The sequence below is a fragment of the Pan troglodytes genome, chromosome 1 (assembly GCF_028858775.2).
Source record: "Pan troglodytes isolate AG18354 chromosome 1, NHGRI_mPanTro3-v2.0_pri, whole genome shotgun sequence".
Classification (NCBI taxonomy): Eukaryota; Metazoa; Chordata; class Mammalia; order Primates; family Hominidae; genus Pan; species Pan troglodytes.
The window spans coordinates 209,320,934-209,340,445 of record NC_072398.2 but is presented as its reverse complement, the minus strand read 5'-3'; the positions used below and the strand labels follow the sequence as shown (position 1 = coordinate 209,340,445).

At 42.3% G+C, this 19,512-nt stretch overlaps 1 protein-coding gene across 11 annotated transcripts in view; it reads right to left on the bottom strand.

The window, feature by feature from the left end:
• Nucleotides 1-19,512, bottom strand: part of USP48 (ubiquitin specific peptidase 48) — a 107,581-nt gene that overhangs the window by 4,173 nt on the left and 83,896 nt on the right. For 6 of the 11 annotated variants that reach the window (XM_009450256.5, XM_001163789.7, XM_063784922.1 and 3 more), the window contains 4 exons: nt 18,774-18,878; nt 12,333-12,488; nt 7,220-7,345; nt 4,427-4,475 (listed from right to left, as the gene is read on the bottom strand). In XM_009450256.5, coding sequence (XP_009448531.1) covers nt 4,427-4,475; nt 7,220-7,345; nt 12,333-12,488; nt 18,774-18,878 — 436 coding nt within the window. Of the gene's footprint in view, nt 1-4,426; nt 4,476-7,219; nt 7,346-10,102; nt 10,330-12,332; nt 12,489-18,773; nt 18,879-19,512 lie in introns of those variants that run through there. The other 5 variants (XM_063784920.1, XM_024356888.3, XM_009450266.4 and 2 more) reach the window with 3 other exon arrangements.

Here is a 19,512-nt window from a genome sequence, read left to right as displayed (position 1 = left end):
AGTCCCAGCTACTTGGGAGGCTGAGGCAGAAGAATCGCTTGAACCCAGGACGGGGAGATTGTAGTGAGCCAAGATCATGCCACTGCACTCCAGCTTGGGCAACTGTGAGACTCCATCTCAGAAAAAAAAAAAAAAGATGTCTGAAAGCTCTGTTCAGTGGGCACTGGTGGGATTGACTAAAGGGTGCCTGGGACATGAACCAGCTTAAAAAAAAATACAAACAAGGCCAGGTGCAATAGCTCACATCTGTAATCCAAACACTTCGGGAGGCCGAGATGGGCAGATCACCTGACGACAGGAATTTGAGACCAGCCTGGCGAATATAGTGAAACCCCGTCTCTACCAAAAATACAAAAGTTAGCCAGGCATGGTGTTGCATGCCTATAGTCCCAGCTACTACTCAGGAGGCTGAGCCAGGAGAATCACTTGAAGCCCAGAGGCGGAGGTTGCAGTGAGCCATACTGCACTTCAGCCTTTTGAGACTCCATCTCAAAAAAATAAAAAATAAAAACCAAACATAATATTTGTACATATTTATGGGGAACAGCTTATATTTTGATACATGCATACAGTGTATAATGATCACATCAGGGTATTTAGTTATCTCCATCACCTTGAATATTTATTATTTCTTCTTTTTTGAGACAGGGTCTCGATCTGTCACCCAGGCTTGAGTGTAGTGGCATGATGACAGCTCACTGCAGCCTCCAACTCCCGGGCTCAAGCAATCCACCCACCTCAGCCTCCCAAGTATCTGAGACCACAGGTGCGAGCCACCATGCCTGGCTCTTTTTTTTAAAATTTGTAGTAGAGACAGGGTCTCACTATGTTGCCCAGGTTGGCCCTGAACTCTTGGGTTCAAGTGATCCACTGCGCCCGGCCTATCATTTCTTTGTGTTGGGAACATTGCATTATCTTTTCTTCTAGCTCTTTTGAAATATACAACATATCACCCTACTGTACTACTGAATACCAGAACTTATTCTATCAAATTGTATGTTTGTACCCATTAACCAACCTCCCTTCATATGGCCCCTTTCCCATCCACTCATAACTACCATTCTACAGCCAAAAGATCAGCTTTTTTAGCTCCTACGTATAAGTGAGAAAATACAGTATTGTCTTTCTGAGCCTGGCTTATTTCACTTAACATAATGTCCTCCAGTTCCACCCATGTTGCTGCAAATGACAGGATTTCATTTTTTTAATGGCTGAATAATAGTATCCCATTGTATGTCTACATATAAATATAACATATCAAGGCATCTACTGATGGACATGTAGGTTGATTCCATACCTTGGCTGTTGTGAACAGTGCTGCAATAAACATGAGAGTGCAAATATCCTTTCGATACACTGATTTCTTTTCCTTTGGATAAATACCACTAGTGGGATTGCTGGATCATATGGTAGTTATATTTTTAGTTTTCTGAGAAACTTCCATACTGTTTTCCATAATGGCTGTACTAATTTACATTCCCACCAAAAGTCCGTATAAGAGTTCCCTTTTCTCTGCATCCTAGTTACATGTTATTGTCTTTTTGATAATAGCCATGCTAACTGATACGATGGTATCTCACTGTGATTTTGATTTGCATTTCCCTGATGATTAGTGATGCTGAGCATCTTTCATACACCTATTGGCCATGTTTGTCTTCTTTTGAGAAATGTCTGTTCAGGTCCGTTGCCTACTGTTTAATGAGATTATATTTTCTCCCATTCTACAGGTTGTCTCTTCAACTCGCAGATTATTTCCCTTGCTGTGCAGAAGCTTTTTAGTTTAATATAGTCCATTTGGTTATTTTTGGTTTTGTTCCCTGTGCTTTGAGGTCTCAGCTAAAATCTCTGTCTAGACCAATGTTTGACAGCATTTCCCCCATATTGAATTCTAGCAATTTCATAGTTTCAAGTCTTACATTTAAGTCTTTAATCCATTTTGAGTTGATTTTAATATATAGTGAGAGACAGAGGTCTAGTCTCATTTTTCTGCATATCGATATCCAGTTTTCCCAGCAAAATCTAGTGAAGAGGGTGCCCTTTCCCCAGTGTATGTTCTTGGTGCCTTTGTCATAAATTAGTTGGCTGTAAATACGTGAATTTATTTTTGGGCTCTTTATTCTGTTCCATTGTCCTATGTTTTATACCAATACCATGCTGTTTAGGTTACCATAGCTTTGTAGTATATTTTGAAACCAGGTAGCATGATGCCTCCAGCTTTGTTCTTTTTGCTGAGGATTGATTTGGCTATTCAGGGTCTTTTATGGTTCCATATGAATTTTAGGATTGTGTTTTTCTATTTCTGTGAGGAATGTCATTGGTATTTTGATAGGAATTGCATTTAATCTGCAGGTTATTTTGGGTAATATGGTCATTTTAACAATATTAATTCTTCTGATCCATGAGCACAGGATGTCTTTCCATTTGTTTGCGTCTTTCAATTTCTTACATTAGTGTTTTGTAGTTTTCCTTGTAGAGGTCTTTCACCTTCTTGGTTAAATTTATTCCTAAGTATTTAATCTTATTTTTTTTTTGTAGCTATTATTATTGGAATTGCTTTCTTTTCTTTTTTTTTTTTTGAGATGGAGTCTGTCATCCAGGCTAGAGAGTGCAGTGCTGCGATCTTGGCTCACTGCATCCACTGGGTTCAAGCAATTCTCCTGCCTCAGCCTCCCTAGTAAGTGGGATTACAGGCATGCGCTACTATGCCTGGTTAATTTTTGTAATTTTAGTAGAGATGGGGTTTCGCCATGTTGGCCAGGCTGGTCACAAACTCCTGACTTCAACTGCTCCACTTGCCTCACCCTCCCAAAGTGCTGGGATTACAGGCATGAGCCACTGCGCCCAGCCGCTTTCTTGATTTCTTTTTCAGCTAGTTCTTATTGGTGTATAGTAATGCTGCTAATTTTTGTATGTTGATTTTTGTTAGGTGAACATGATAATCACTACACTACAGAAACTCACTTTGTACACTGATTTTTGTATCCTGCAATTTTACTGAATGTTTATCAGTTGTTTAAGAGTGTTTTGGTGGCATCTTTAGGGTTTTCTACATATATAAGATCATGTCAGCCTGGCATGGTGGCTCATGCCTGTAATCCTAGCATTTTGGGAGGCCCAGGTGGCCAGATCACAGCGGGCCAGGAGTTCGGGACCAGCCTGGCCAATATGGGAAATCCTCATCTCTAGTAAAAATACAAAAATTAGCTGGGTGTCATGGCACATGCCTGTAGTCCCAGCTACTCAGGAGTCTGAGGCACAAGAATTGCTTGAACCCAGGAGTGGTGGCTGCAGTGAGCTGAGATGGTGCCACTGCACTCCAGTCTGGGCAACAGAGACTCTAAAAAAAAAGCATGTCATCTGCAAAGAGGGACCATTTGACTTCCTCTTTTCCAATTTTGCATGCTTTTTACTTATTTATCTTGCCTAATTGCTCTTGCTAGGACTTCCAATACTATGTTGAGTAAGAGTGGTGAAAATGGCCGTCCTTGTCTATTCCAGTTCTTAGAGGAAAGGCTTTAAGCTTTTCGCCATTAGGTATGATGTCAGCTGTGGGTTTCTCACATATGGCCTTTATTATATTGAGGTATGTTCCTTCTGTACTTAATTTTTTGAGAGTTTTTACCACGAAGGGATGTTGAATTTTATCAAATGCTTTTTCTTTGTCTATTAAGATGATCATATGATTTTTGTCCTTCATTCTGCTGATGTGATGTATTGGTTTGCATATGTTGAACCATCCTTGCATCCCTGGGAGAAATCTCACTTGATCATACAGAACCAGACTTTTTACATCCACTGGTTATTTTCTTGACTAGTTTCCCTGGAGAGAAATCCCTTCCCACCTGGGGGAGGGTAAGTAATGGGCTGCCCGAATTTGAGCAAAGGGCTAAGAGATGGTCTCCTATTTGGTATAGGCTTCGTTCCCACCTTTCTAGTTTAATTTTTCCAAGTGTGGAAACACGTAATTCTAGGTGCCCATCTGAGGTCCAGGTGGAGATGGGGAAGTGACAAGGATGTGAAAGGTAGAGAGTTGTCTAACTGCTTCTTATACAGTTTTCCAAACAAGTATCATGTTATCTTGTTTTTAGGCTCACAATTCATTCCCACCTTCAGAGGTACCTAGGCCTCTAATTTGTGTGTGCCTGTCTGGGGCACTGCAATCTGACTTAGTTTTGCTTCTTGTTGACCTCCTCCACAGGCAGAGCTCACATTTATTTCAGTTTCCTCAGGTTAGCTTTCCAAGTTTTTGTAGATATCTTTCCCTCCTTTCTATGATCTTTTAAGACAATGTATTCTACTGTAACAATATGTGGAAGCTTTTTTCAAGGTTCAAAGTAAAAGCATTGTACACTAAAGCTTCATTATCTAAAATCCCACCTCCGTCTAAAACCTAATCAGCAGATTCCTAAAACAAATTCATCTTTACCTTGCATGACATCATCCATTGCAGCATAATCTGCAATTGGTTCATCAGCCTAGAAAACAAATGAAGACAATTCAAAACCACAAGGGAGAGGGAGTCTGAAATTTGAAGTATGGCCCATGATTCAACTACTGATATTGCTATAAGACACAAACACACTGTCCAGTAGATAACTCAGTTTCAGCCACAGCCAGCAGTGTCCAGGTTTAACAGCAGATGCCCTGCTGGCTATGGGTCTAGAGTCAACACTGCAGAAATGGTATACTGTGTGTGTGAAGAGGAAAGGCAGGGGGGACTATTTTCCCATTCTTAAAGACACCTTTAGACATGGAAATGTTTAGACACCCTGGGGTTACTAAAGACTGATTAAACCAATGTGAGCTAAGATACTCGTAGTGGCAGTGAGGGGTACAAATAAAAAGTTATACTGGTCCTCTCAGAATACCAATTAGGTTAAAATTATACTTTTGTCCCACTTCACCAGCAAGAACAAGATACCCATTTCCTTTTTAGGAGGAAGCTTATGATGTCTGAGCTTATGATAAGGTTAGCTGCAAGGATAATGAAGCCAATGACCAGTACAGACTCTAGCTGCCCATGTGAAGTACAAACCGTTCAACAATACAGGCTGTTTTAGGACTTTAGACAGGATCATTAGGATCTAGCAACTCAATGTGTTTTCAAAACCATTTCACAGAACCTATACTTCCAGGAAATGCAGAGTGTTAAACAGAGGGAGGGGTTAGGTGGTGGGATGAGGGGTGTGTGTGCATGGATGGGGTAGATATGGGTCTGCCTCATCATTCCAGGGCCTAACTTTATCACACCAGAACGGGGGCTCCAAGGTTTGAAAAGCATACATTTCACAGTTCAAAATAAAAAACCTGAACAATGATTCTACCACATGATGTGGTGGTATTCGGCACAGTAGGGATTCTTTTGGCCAAGAAGAAACAAAAGAGGCAATGGGAAGCGACTAAGTTAGGCCCTTAGGGAGGGTAGAATTGGGCAAATGAGGCTGGTTCAATGACTTTTCTTTCTTTCTTTTTGAGACAGAGTCTCCCTCTGTTGCCCAGGCTGGAGTGCAGTGGCGCAATCTCGGCTCACTGCAACTTCCACCTCCCGAGTTCACGCCATTCTCCTGTCTCAGCCTCCCGAGTAGCTGGGATCACAGGTGCCCACCACCACGCTTGGCCAATTTTCTTGTATATTTAGTAGAGATGGGGTTTCACCATGCTGGCCACGCTGGTCTTGAACTCCTGACCTCGTGATCCACCCACCTCAACCTCCCAAAGTGTTAGGATTACAGGGGTGAGCCACTGCGCCCAGTGAAAGTAGGGGCTTCTAAGACACTGTCAAAGAAAAGTCACTGAGGCCTGGCGCAGTGGCTCACACCTGTAATCCCAGCACTTTGGGAGGTGAGGCGGGCAGATCACCTGAGGTCAGGAGTTTGAGACCAGCTTGGCCAACACGGTGAAACCCTGTCTCTACTAAAAATACAAAAAATTGGTCGGGTGTGGTGGCACACGCCTGTAATCCCAGATACTCGGGAGGCCGCGGCAAGAGAACTGCTTGAATCTGGGAGGTGGAGGTTGCAGTGAGCCGAGATTGTGCCACTGCACTCCAGCCTGGGCAACACAGCGAGACTCCATCTCAAAAAAAAAAAAAAAAAAAAAAAGAAGAAGAAGCCCCTACTTTCTACATCTACTAAATCCAAAACCAATTTCCATGCCTTGGACAGAATCCCATTAAGTCGTGTATTTTGACTGTTGTGACAGAACCTTGTGTTTTACTCTTGTTTCCTAGCTTGGCTGGCTAGTACTTTTGAACCAAAAGGAAAAGAGGAGATACTTTAATACTATGATGTATGGTTAAGTAATTCTGCTGAACCGGAAGTTAGGGAAAAGGTTACAGAGGAGGCTGAATCTACTTTTAACTAAGAAAAACTATGAAAATCTCAGCAGAGATAGATTTTAAAGTATAAAATAAGTTACTATTTGCATTGGTCACAAGTCTATCTTCTACCCATTTTTTGCTTTTTTTTTTGTGTGGGGGCAGCATTTCAAATTAAGTTGCAGACATCAGTATCATTAGTGTGGTTTTAAGAACAGATCCATCTAGTCCAAAAAAAGGAAAAAAAAAAAAAAGCGGGGGGCGGGGGGTTGGAGGGCGTTGGGGAGGGGACACCACAGAAACTTTGTGACCTGAGACCAGATCACTCAGCTTGCCCCTTTGGAATGACAGTCAATCCTCAGTGCTCAGAGGGCCACAACCCAATATCACTCCCTTCCTCCCAGTCTGAGGGGAATGAAAACTAGATCTGTATCTGGAGAATAATGGGGGCCCTTGTGACAGAAAATCAAACGGGAAAAATCAGGCGTGGAGCTTAGCAGTTGGGTGAGTGGGATTTATACCACTTCCCTGCCCTACCAGGGAACAGGAAAGTAATGATGTACCCTGATCCCACAAAGGCATAGAAACTGATCTAGGTGATCCAGGAAAGGCCAAGGAAAGCCTTCACTTTCACCTTCTCAGGGTACCAGCAGTTGCTGATGCTGTGGCGTAACATCACCTACTATAACACACAAGAACAAGATATGATGATGTCCTGACCTCCTCTAAGTCTCCTGGGGCTCAGCCAGAGCTGGGCTGAGCTGCAAAAACCCACAGCAGTCATTTATCACTACCCTCTGCTAAAGACCCAAGGCATCCTTTAACCACCATTTCACACAGTTTACACATAGTTATGTAACATGTAAAACCTTGAGTTCTTCAGCTAAGGAGCTGTTTACTTACCTTCAATAAAATGACAGATTCAGGAATGACGCCAAGGGTGCCTAGGGTGGCACAGTCATCACTTAAAATCTTTCCATCAATTGACAAATTCTGGTCAAAAGGAGCAACTGAAAATGCATGCATGATCTGTGCCAATATAAAAGAGACAAAGTCCGTATAATGCAAAATACTAAGACTTATACCCTATTTAAATAAATTATGCATGGATTCTTAAAAAAAAAAAAAAAAGGCTTCAGAGTACAAAACCACTATTGCTTACAGTCAGCCTACTTGTTATACTCCTACTGAGGCTATCGTCCCTATATATCCGGAAACATCCTTAAGAGGTCTGGTAGAGTATTAGGAAACAATTACACATATAGATGCGTTTGTTCCTTACCTTACCAGCTTCCCAAGGTTGGAGGTGTGGGGAAATAAAATAAATAAAAAGTGGGGCTGGGCTGATGGCTACTCTGAGGCTTGGGCAAGGTCATCACTGTCACCTCATCTTTCCCAGGCCCCATATCCTTTCATCAAAAAGTCAAGTCCAAATTCTTTCTTTTCTTTTTCTTTTTTTTTTTTTTTGTTGTTGTTGTTGAGACAGGGTCTCACTCTGTCACCCAGGCTGGAGTGCAGTGGCGCGATCATGGCTCATTGCAGCCTTGAACTCCCAGGCTCAAGGGATCCTCCCACCTAAGGCTTCTGAGTGGCTGAGACTACAGATGTGTGCTACCATGTCTGGCTGATTTTTTATTTTTTATTTTTGTAGACATGAGGTCTTGCTATGTTGCCCAGGCTGGTCTCGAACTCTTAGACTCAAGCAATCCTCCCAGCTTAGCCTCCCGAAGTGCAGAGATTACAGGCATGAGCCACTGCATCTGGCCCAAAATTCTTTCTTAAAACCATCTTTAAATTCTCTCTTTTGTTCTTATTCCTTTAGCAAATGGCCTGGGGTATGTAATTCAGCCTTTGGAACTGTCACATATTCTTAGACTGAGTTTTGTCTCTAGGAAGCAAAATATGAATTTCTGAAGGGTAGGGACCATATGCCCCACCCCAGTTCTGGCCAAGTGTTAAAAATTAAATACAGCCGGGTGCAGTGGCTCTCGCCTGTAATCCCAACACCTTGGGGAGGCCGAGGTGGACGGATCACCTCACGTCAGGAGTTCGAGACCAGCCTGACCAACATGGTGAAACCCTGTCTCCACTAAAAATACAAAATTAGCTGAGTGTGGTGGCACATGCCTGTAATCTCAGCTACTCGGGAGGCTGAGGCCAGAGAATTGCTTGAACCCAGGAGATGGAGGTTGTGGTGAGCTGAGACCACGCCATTGCACTCCAGCCTATACAACAAGAGCGAAACTCCCATCTCCAAAATAAATAAATAAATAAATAAATAAATAAATACTTTCCAGATGAGTGCGGTGGCTCATGCTTGTAATACCAGCACTTTGAGAGGCTGAGGCAGGTGGATCACCTGAGGTCAGGAGTTCGAGACCAGCCTGGCCATCATGGCAAAACCCTATCTCTACTAAAAATACAAAAATTTAGCTGGGAATAGTGCCATGCGCCTGTGATCTTAGCTACTTGGGAGGCTGAGGGAGGAGAATCACTTGAACCCAGGAAGCAGAAGTTGCAGTAAGCCGAGATTGCGCCACTGCACTCCAGTCTGGGCGAAAGAGCAAGACACTGTCTCAAAAATAAATCATACATACATTCCAAAATACTGGTATACATAATATTTAAATGTTTTTACAAATTCAGAAAGGTTTGTTTTTTAAATTTTATCATTTCTGGGTCATGTTTACCTCTGGAGGGCAAGAAGAAGTTGGGCTCAGACAGGCAAACACAGGTAACCTTCAATGACACTGTTTTAATTCTTAACTCGGTAGACAAGTTCAAGAATATTCATATTAGTATGCTTTTTAACTTACCCATAAAATGCATGCTATTACATGTATCTTATATTACACCAACACCCATGATGTCATGGGAAAACCATTCTGCCCTTTCCTGCACTCTATTCTTTGGATGTGGAAAGACAAAACGAGCCTCACAAATCAACCTTGAACTGTGTGTGTAACAGGGCCCAAGAGCTTGACAGGCCAGTGTGATGGGGACCAGAAAAGTGATTTTAATAATCGCATCAAAGACAAATAAGAACAAGGATAACAGCACTGGCCTCCTTCCTAACTGCTGGGACAGAATCTTACCTGGATTTTTCAAAAGAACATCAGCGCCTGAAAAGCAGGCAGGGATGGACTAGCCAGAGATCTGTGGCTAGCAATGAAAAGTGCACTGGCATCATCAATGGTCTTCATGAAGCAATAAGCAGGAGTACTGACAGGACAGTTCTATCCAAGCCAGCTCAGCATGCAAACATCAAGCAGAGACATATCCAGCCCTACACCAGCAAATGTTCCGGAACCATGAAGATCGAGCAGAGCTACGGTGGATGTGTGTGATGCTAACTTAACATGGATAATGTCACAGCTGCTGGACTGTAAAAATGCTTGTTCATACCCCTAAATGCTAAGTGTTTTTGTACTACCCTATGAAACTGGACAAATAGCAAATACCTCTAGACACAAGTGCCACAACTAAGGGGCTGACGTTCACACATTATATTCTGAGAACGGACAAGGACATTGAGATCAACTAATGCTGTCATCAACTAATGAAGCATTTAATAAGAAGCTACCGTGTGTCAAGTACTGTTCTAGGTGTTGATAATATAAAAGTGAATAATCCCGCCCTAGAGGGGTTTCCAGGAGTGAGGTCAAAACAAAGTTGTGAGGATGGTAGCAGAAGGTATGTGCAGGATCTAGCGAGCACAGGGGGACAGTCAGTTCCATGAAAGGGGCCAAGACAGGTTTCACAGAAGGGTCAATATGAAAGATGAACACATGCTTCTAGAGAGAGGATGGAACAGGCCAACCAAGGCAGGGAGGCCTACGGTAAAATAATCCTTAAACTCTAAGTGCTAGGAGAATGCTTCAGTATAAAGAACATGATAGAGGTCTGCTTAACAAGTAGATGTGGCACTCCTGGTCTATGGAGCTTAACAGGAACCATGAAAACCCTGTTGCTATCAGGGAGTGGCTCTCCTCTGCTTGCGATGCTGTGTGGGGCTGAAAAAAGAAAATACAGAAGAGATCGCCTCAGCTGCCAGCCATTTCACTTCTGTGCCAAAATATTCTACTTTCTCAGGCAGGCAATACCACCCACCCACTAAAGATCTATCTTTGGGAAAATGAAATAATACAACTAAACACTGCACATCTTTTGAGAAAGGAGATGAACAAATTGTACTTCATTAACCTCATGGGATCAAAGGTGGATGAATTACTGATTAGACACAGCAAGCTTTGTAATGTTTCAAGCAAACCTTACAAACTCTGATGCTATCCACACTGCCAGGCAAATAGGCTCACATCTAGTTGAAGCTTCACAAGCTCCCACCGCTATGTAGTGAGGGGAAAGACCTTCTACTGCCTTTTCTTTGACTCTGTTTGGCCCGCAGTGGTCCCTGAAGCAAGAGTGGGAGATGAGAGAGCCATTCAGGAAGAGCACCTCTGGGGGCTGTGTGAACAGCTGCCATCTTCTAGCAGCTCATTTGGGCAGGTACATGCTCTCAGATGGAAGGGTTATTTCTGCTGACTTCTGGTTTATTCTTCAAAAATTGTAGTCCATAATAAAAGCAGCACAGGCTTTAAAAAATGTCTTTATGCACAGGGGCTCTTTCTGTAATTTAAAGGTTTGAATGTTCGAGGTTTCCCAATGACAGGCAGAAAGCCAGTGATAGAAACAAGGTTTCTTAGATAGAAAAGGTACAATAACAGAGTAAAGATATTATGCCAACACACTTATTTTCAGAGCCATGGGTTCAACCAAGGGAAATACTGTTGTCAGGACAATCTGGAATACATAACACCCTCAAAGGAAGGCCTGTACTTTTGCGTCAATTACAATGATAAATATCAGCAACAAGAAAAATGTGTAACCAGTAAACTATGCCACATAAAAGTAGCAAAGGAGGAACTTTGGTCAACTTTTTGGATATCTATCAGTGACTGAAACAGATTAGGGGCCAGAATTTTTTATGGACATCTTGAATTTATCAGTTCCTTCTGCCTAGGGTTTGAGATTTACCACTGGAATGCTTATTTATAGTACTTCAGTATTGATACCAAGAAATAACAGTATCATGAAACCATTTCATAATGCCTGCACTACAGCCGTGGAACTGATTTGTAAAGCAATGCATGCTTTGAGGGGGATGGAGAGGACATATCTAAAATAAATCTATATAACAATTTGGAAAACATCACTGTATAAAGAAAGGTAAAGATAATTTTAAAACTCTATCAAGGCCGGGCGCGGTGGCTCACGCCTGTAATCTCAGCACTTTGGGAGGCTGAGGCGGGTGGAAAACGAGGTAAGGAGTTCAAGACCAGCCTGGCCAAGATGGTGAAACCGTCTCTACTAAAAATACAAAAATTAGCTGGGTGTGGTGGCACGCACCTGTAATCCCAGCTACTCAGGAGGCTGAGGCAGAGAACTGCTTGAACCCGGTAGGCGGAGGTTGCAGTGAGCCAAGATGGCACCACTGCACTCCAGCCTGGGTGACAGAGTGAGGCTCTGTCTCACCAAAAAAACAAAACAAAACAAAAAAAAACCCTCTATCTATCAAATAGATTTATCTGCCACCAAAAATACTGTGACAGCCTAGTGAATAAGCAATCACTAATCGCTAATAATAAGCTGCCTTTTATCTCCCATTAAATTTCACAGCAGTTCCTGGTAACAGCCTCCAATACCTATTAAGTGGTCAAAGAAAAGCATACAGCACAATAAAGTGAGAGAACAGTTATCCTGGCACAACCTCGACATGTGACAAATTAAGTGGTTCCCAGCGTTTCTCATTATTGGAAAGCTATTGCAGAACCAGCCCAAGTTTCCAGAACCCAAAATTCACTTTCATCTTCACAAAAAGATTTTTGGCTATTTTGAAAACTTTAAGTCTTTTGGAAAAAAACACAGATACATACATATATGTAAATACAGGTGGAAAGCAGGAATTCATAAAGGCCCTTTTAAGTCCAGAGCAAACTTGAACAAATGTTTCCCTCACCTGAATTTTCAATTCTTTTAACGTCTGATTAGCAGAAACGAGAAGTGCTTTCTCACCACGAACTTTTCTATGTCGCATACTTCGGCGAATAACTTGCTTTTGATAGGCTATATAATTTTGATGGGATATCTTTTGCCGCTTTGTTCCACCATTGCTCTATAATGAAGATTGGAAATGAAGAAAGCACTGAAATTAACCACAATGTGACCCTTGCTCATGAAGTTTTTCAGGTAAACAAAAGCTGTTTCCTTATTGGTCCCTTAACTATTTGAAATTCAATGTAAACAATGAGTAGAAACTAACGAGACTTTCTTAGCAGGCTCACATAAAATTGATAAAAGAAAATAATGAGTAATACACACCTCTAAGTGCATGTAAGCAGTTTAAATGTTTGTTACAAGAGACATTTAAGGTTTGCTGAGGGGGCTCACACCTATAATCCCAGGAGTTCAAGACCAGCCTAGGCAACATATTAAGACCCATCTCAACCAAAAATTAGCCAGGCGTGGTGGCATGAGCCTGTAGTCCCAGCTACTTGGAGGCTGAGGCAGGAGGATCATTTGAGCCCAGTGGTTCCAGGCTGCAGTGAGCTACAATCGCACCACTGGACTCCAGTCTGCTGACAGAGTGAGACTCTGTCTCTTTTATAAAAAAGACCTTACATCAGAAAAACATAATAAACTGAAAATCTTCAGGATTACAAAACTTAGTTCATGAACAACCTGAATTTTAAACATTTTCTTCTCTTCTTGAGAATGACATGGAAACTAAGTATAAACTGTTGTGAATTTAAAAATAAAATATGGAACATTAATAAAAAAAAATCAAACTTAGTTTGACTAAAAACAAGACTTTATCACTTGTCATAATGGCAAAATATACAGACTCACTCATAAAATATTCTTGCAAAAATGTTATACCGGAATGTAATCAAACATTTACGCCCACCTTTCAATTTACAGAAATTGGAATACAGGGGATATATAAATAAATTAAAATAAGTAACATAAAGAAGCAATCAGCCAAATACAGAACATGGAACAATCTAAAAGAAATCAAACTGGTCCAAGTTCAATGTCAAGAAGGCAAAGAGCCTGGCATGGTGGCTCACGCCTGTAATCCCAACACTCTGGGAGGCCGAGGTGGGCAGATCACCTGAGGTCAGGAGTTCGAGACCAGCCTGACTAAAATGGAGAAACCCCCGTCTCTACTAAAAATGCAAAATTAGCCGGGCATGGTGGCTCATGCCTGTAATCCCAGCTACTAGGGGGCCAAGGCAGGAGAACTGCTTGAACCTGGGAGGCGGAGGCTGCGGTGAGCCGAGATTGCGCCACTGCACTCCAGCCTGGGCAACAAGAGCGAAACTCTGTCTCAAAAAGAGAAGAAGAAGGGAAAGAAAGCGGGTGCGGAGACAGAGTAACTGTTCCAAATTCTAAGTCTAAAGTGATACAAACAACACATATCCTGATTACATACTGATTTGAGAGGAAAAAACTGTTCAAGACATATCTGAGTATGGGTATTAGAGGACATTAGGGAGTTTTCGTTAGTTTTCTTATTTATGAGCACATTATTAGTATTAGGTAGGACACGGTCTTTATTTTTAGAGGGGAAATGTCATGATGGCCATGACTACCTAAAGGTGCTGTAAAAAGGATGCCCCTGGGTGTGCATGATACATGCGGTACCAGTCAAGAAAAAAATAATAGATGAGGACCAAATGTCCTCTACAGTACTCCTATAAATCCCTCATCAAGAGGTTAATGATCAGAGGTTAATGATCAAGATTCTTTTGCTTTTTGTACCAAAGGTGGTGGTGGTGGCCGGTGGGGGCGGTGGGGGATGGGGGGGGTGTGAGTGAGAGGCGCAGGGGAGATTCTTCTGCTAACCAGGCCAGGGAATAAAAGAAGCAGGATTTTTAAGAAAATCTTTTCCCCTGGTTTAATTAAATCTGGATGAGGTAACCTCAAGGCCCTGGCTCTGGTTTCCACAGTTGTCACTGAGTGTCAGCCGTGTATAAGCAAAGTGGTTTAGCGGTCATTATAGACACAGATGCCACATACTCATTACTCATGGGCTCCACAGTTTACAAAGCAGAAGGTGATCAAGACCCAAACACAGAAGAGCATTTGTTCAGGGTGCCGACCACTGGCGAGACACTGCCTGAGGATAGTTTAGCTCTAGCCCTGAATCTACATAGGCAACTGAGTGATTCTAAGATTCACAAGAAAAAGTTAAGTGCACATGTGAGTTAAAAAGAAAAAAAAAAAAATGAAACCCGATGAAACATTTTTCTCAGTCTCGACTGTTGAAAGAAAAGGTCAGGCCTGGCGTGGTGGCTCATGCCTGTAATCCCAGCACTTTGGGAGGCCAAGGTGGGCGGATCACAAGGTCAGGAGATTGAGACCATCCTGGCTAACACGGTGAAACCCTGTCTCTACTAAAAATACAAAAAATTAGCCGGGCGTGGTGGTGGGCGCCTGTAGTCCCAGCTACTTGGGAGGCTGAGGCAGGAGAATGGCATGAACCCGGGAGGCAGAGCTTGCAGTGAGCTGAGATTGCACCACTGCACTCCAGCCTGGGCAACAGGGCAAGACTCCGTCTCAAAAAAAAAAAAAAAAGAAAAGAAAAGGTCAAATTGAACCCAAATTCTACAATCAGGAATATAAAGAAAAATAACTACATCAACATATAATTTTATTCTAGAAGTACAAAACACAACCAAAAACCAAAACCCTGAGCATCAAGCAAGACAGATTTTTTAATAACTCTGATTTTAAATGGATCTAAAGGCTTTTCCTGGAATTATTTCTTTCTTAATCTGGAGAATTTAAATCCAACTTAACTGACAAACAAACCCAGCCCACTGGTTTTAGAAGGCTTTCAATTACCTAAGTGATACCCAATACCGAGTATATTATTAACCTAAATTTTTAGATGAAGTCAAAGGAGTTGGGTTGATCTAGCTTAGAGAAAAGAGGAAAGGGGATTTGTTTATCTCCACTAAGGACAAGCAGAAATGCATCATTTTTTATTACAGGGATTTAAAGCAGCAATTACAGAAGCTATCTTTGTACTGAGATATGTGATGAGGAGGGTGACATTTTGAAAATGCTGAACATTTTTCAGGGACTATCTATTCTTTTCCAAAGAGGAAGGTTACACTTGAGATTTTTTGTGAGCCAAAAATTTTTTGTGAGAAAGCAAAATGTAAAACATTTTAGAGTATTACAATATCCAAAGAAGGAAAAGGAAGACAGAAGAAAATTATAAAGTATAAAAAATAATTACAGTATAAAAAGCAATGTTCCCCAACATTCTCTATCATATTTATAAACGTGAAATCTGTTGTCATCCACAACTAAGGAGAGTGATTCCACATACACTTTGAAAAAATTGCTGTGGTCATGACCACAATGAATAAAACTAGACCACCAAAAAAAAGTTAGCTTTCTAAAATCTAAATCACTTGAAAATGTAGATGGTTTTCCTAAATAACTCTTAGGGTGAAAAGCAAAGCTTAAAATAACAAACTAAAGACAGTAAGAACATTGTGTCAAGTTTAACAAACTAATTTACAAAGTTAACCAGAGAACAGAGAATTAGTGACAGCAGGCAATAAAAGATTTGATTCCCCCATCCTGGATATCACGGTGAAACCCCGTCTCTACTAAAAAATACAAAAAATTAGCTGGGCGTGGTGGCGGGCGCCTGTAGTCCCCGTTACTGGGGAGCCTGAGGCAGGAGAATGGCTTGAACCTCGGAGGTGGAGCTTGCAGTGAGCCGAGATGGCACCACTGCACTCCAGCCTGGACGACAGAGCAATACTTGGTCTCAAAATAAAAAAATTTGATTCCCAACTGATTATTAAGCCATACTACCAAGTGATAATAACTAAAACATACGGTACTGCCAGCCAAACAGACAAAAGAGAATGGAGTCCTGAATCGGGATGGATATGTACACCCATACACCCAAATGCATGTACATGCACAGAGTCTTGCTCTGTCGCCCAAGCTGGAGTGCAGTGATGCAATCTCGGCTCACTGCAACCTCCACCTCCCAGGTTGAAGCGATTCTCATACCTCAGCCTCCCCAGTACCTGAGATTACAGGCCCACACCACCACACCTAATTTTTGGTTTGTTTTTTTTTTGAGGCTGAGTCTTGCTCTGTCGCCCAGGCTGGAGTGCAGTGGCAAGATCACGGCTCACTGCAAGCTCCGCCTCCTGGGTTCATGCCATTCTCCTGCCTCAGCCTCTCGAGTAGCTGGGACTACAGGTGCCCGCCACCACGCCCGGCTAATTTTTTGTATTTTTAGTAGAGACAGGGTTTCACTGTGTTAGCCAGGATGGTCTCAATCTCCTGACCTCGTGATCTGCCCGCCTCAGCCTCCCAAAGTGCTGGAATTACAGGCATGAGCCACCGTGCCTGGCCTAATTTTTGTATTTTTATTTATTTATTTATTTTTGAGACAGAGTCTCGCTCTGTCACCCAGGCTGGAGTGCAGTGGCGTGATCTCAGCTCACTGCAAGTTCTGCCTCCTGGGTTCATGCCATTCTTCTGCCTCAGCCTCCTGAGTAGCTGGGACTACAGGTGCCCGCCACCACGCCCGGCTAATTTTTTTTGTATTTTTAGTAGAGACGGGTTTCACTATGTTGGCCAGGCTGGTGTCGAACTCTTAACCTCAAGTGATCCACCCGCCTCGGCCTTCCAAAATGCTGGAATTACAGGCGTGAGCCACTGTGCCTGGCCACACACACACACACTTTTAATATATCAACTGAAAAGCACACAATCGAGTTTGCACAAATGTGGCTCGAAAGATGGCTTGTATAGACCACAGAGATGTCCCCGCCACAGAGACGGGGACATGAAAACAGAGTTGACAACAGGGTAAAGGGCGGCAGCAAAGTCATGTCTGCAAACACTTGTGGAGACATATTAGTACTGAGTCAACTAATATGTCTCCACAAGCGTTTGCAGACATGACTTTGCTGCCCTTCTTTACCCTGTTCCTTATGCCAAGGAGCACAAGATGTATATATGCACACAGAGTTTAATAAGGGCATCACTTACTATAGAAAAATATCCCCTTTAAACTGAAAACCTGCATTCTCATCAAGTGTACAGATTTGGTTAGCACTGAAGCAAAGGGCCCTCCAGTGTTGACTGACTGAAATACAGACTGGGAAGGACAACTTAAAGAGTGGCTGATCACTGTCACAAACTGCATGATTTTGCTTCTTCACAGGTGTTTTGAGGTTATTTTATGAGCGCCAATAAGCCACGGAAAACAAATGCTGACATCCCTTTACACCAGTTGGGAAACCACAAGTAACATTTATTTTGGGCACACCAACATTCAAATCAAGACGGCTTTTCAGACTCTCTCAATCAATGTTAAAAATGAAGTAACAGTATCAACATGCAGACAGGCCAACAAGCCCAGATACCTCTGCCCTGTCACAGATATTGCAGATGGCTATTGTAACACTTTCATTCTTTCAGGGAGAACACCATCCATAATTTCACTACACTATTTTAGTAGTAAAGAAAGAAAACAAACATCTCATCTGTTAAAAATAAAACTTTGAGTAGAAAATCCATGAGTTTAAAGTACAAAATATCCTCCAATGTGGGGGTCTGACTTTTTGAGAAGCTGAAACTTATCTCCACCTACATCAACCATATTCCCACGATTTCCTGTTCTCAAAAGACAATTTATGGGCCGGATGCGGTGGCTCACGCCTATAATCCCAGCACTTTGGAAGGCCAAGGCGGGAGGATCATGACGTCAGGAGTTCAAGACCAGCCTAGGTGAAACCCCGTCTCCATTAAAGATACAAAAAATTAGCCAGGAGTGGTGGCGCATGCCTGTAATCCCAGCTACTTGGGAGGCTGAGGCAGGAGAATCACTTGAACCTGGGAGGTGGAGGTTGCAGCGAGCCGAGATTGTGCCACTGTACTCCAGCTTGGGTGACAAGGCTAGGATCCATCTCAAAAAAAAAAAAAAAAAAAAAAAAAAGGCCGGGTGCAGTGGCTCCTGCCTGTAATCTCAGCACTTTGGGAGGCTGCGGTGGGCGGATCATGAGGTCAGGAGTTCGAGACCAGCCTGGCCAACACAGTGAAACCCCGTCTCTACTAAAAATATAAAAAATTAGCCGGGTGTGGTGGTGGGCGCCTATAACCCCAGCTACTTAGGAGGCTGGGGCAGGAGAATCGTTTAAACCCAGGAGGCGGACATTGTGGTGAGCTGAGATAGTGCCATTGCACTCCAGCACAGGCAACAGTGCGAGACTCCATCTCAAAAAAAAAAAAGAAAAAGAAAAAAAAGAACCAATATCCCATATAGGGTACAGAGACATGGCCAGGGGCTTCGAGTGGCTGCTCTATAAGAACAGCAGAAAGTATAACAATGAAAAGCAGCTTCAACACATACTTGATTAAAATCTGGATCTTTTTCTCCATCTGGTTTAGCTTCTTCCTTGTCCTCCTCTGTTTCAGAACTACTCACATTCAGTTCCGGAGCCGAATCCTTCATCACCTGAATGTGCCAGGACAACAAAGAGAAGTAGGTCAGACCCTAGGAAGGCAGGCTATGGAGGATGTGGGGGCTGGGACCGGCAACCTTTATCAAGACGAGGAACACCTTTATCATGGTGGGATTATAGACTGGAGAGTGGATCAAGAATCAAGCCTTCACGGTTTTCTATGCTCTTTTAACATGTTAGTTTTTTACCCTATGACTTATTCTTGTAGTATTTAATGTGCTCACCATACATTTAAGAGGTCTCTGCAGAGCAGTTATTATTATCAGTCTTGTACAATGATGTCATTTTGCAGAAGTTCGAAGGTGCTTGACACCTTCCTGAGCACACTGATTGCCAAGCCTTTTCAAGTTCTCAAACTATTCAAGTGGCAGGAGTCACATGCTCTTTAAGAATTGAGAAAATGAAAGATGGAAGAAGCGCTCTCTTGCAGAACACTATGAAATACTCTTATTAAACTGAATAATGAAACTACATCTAAATTGGATATTTTATACCAGAGAACAAAAGATTTAAGAAAATTTTACAGGGAGAAACAGAGACATTTATACTCATTAACTTCATTTTCTCGGCAAATTAGGAAATGAAGGCCTTCGTTTATTTAGCTTGTAAAGCAGAACCCTTGGCCTC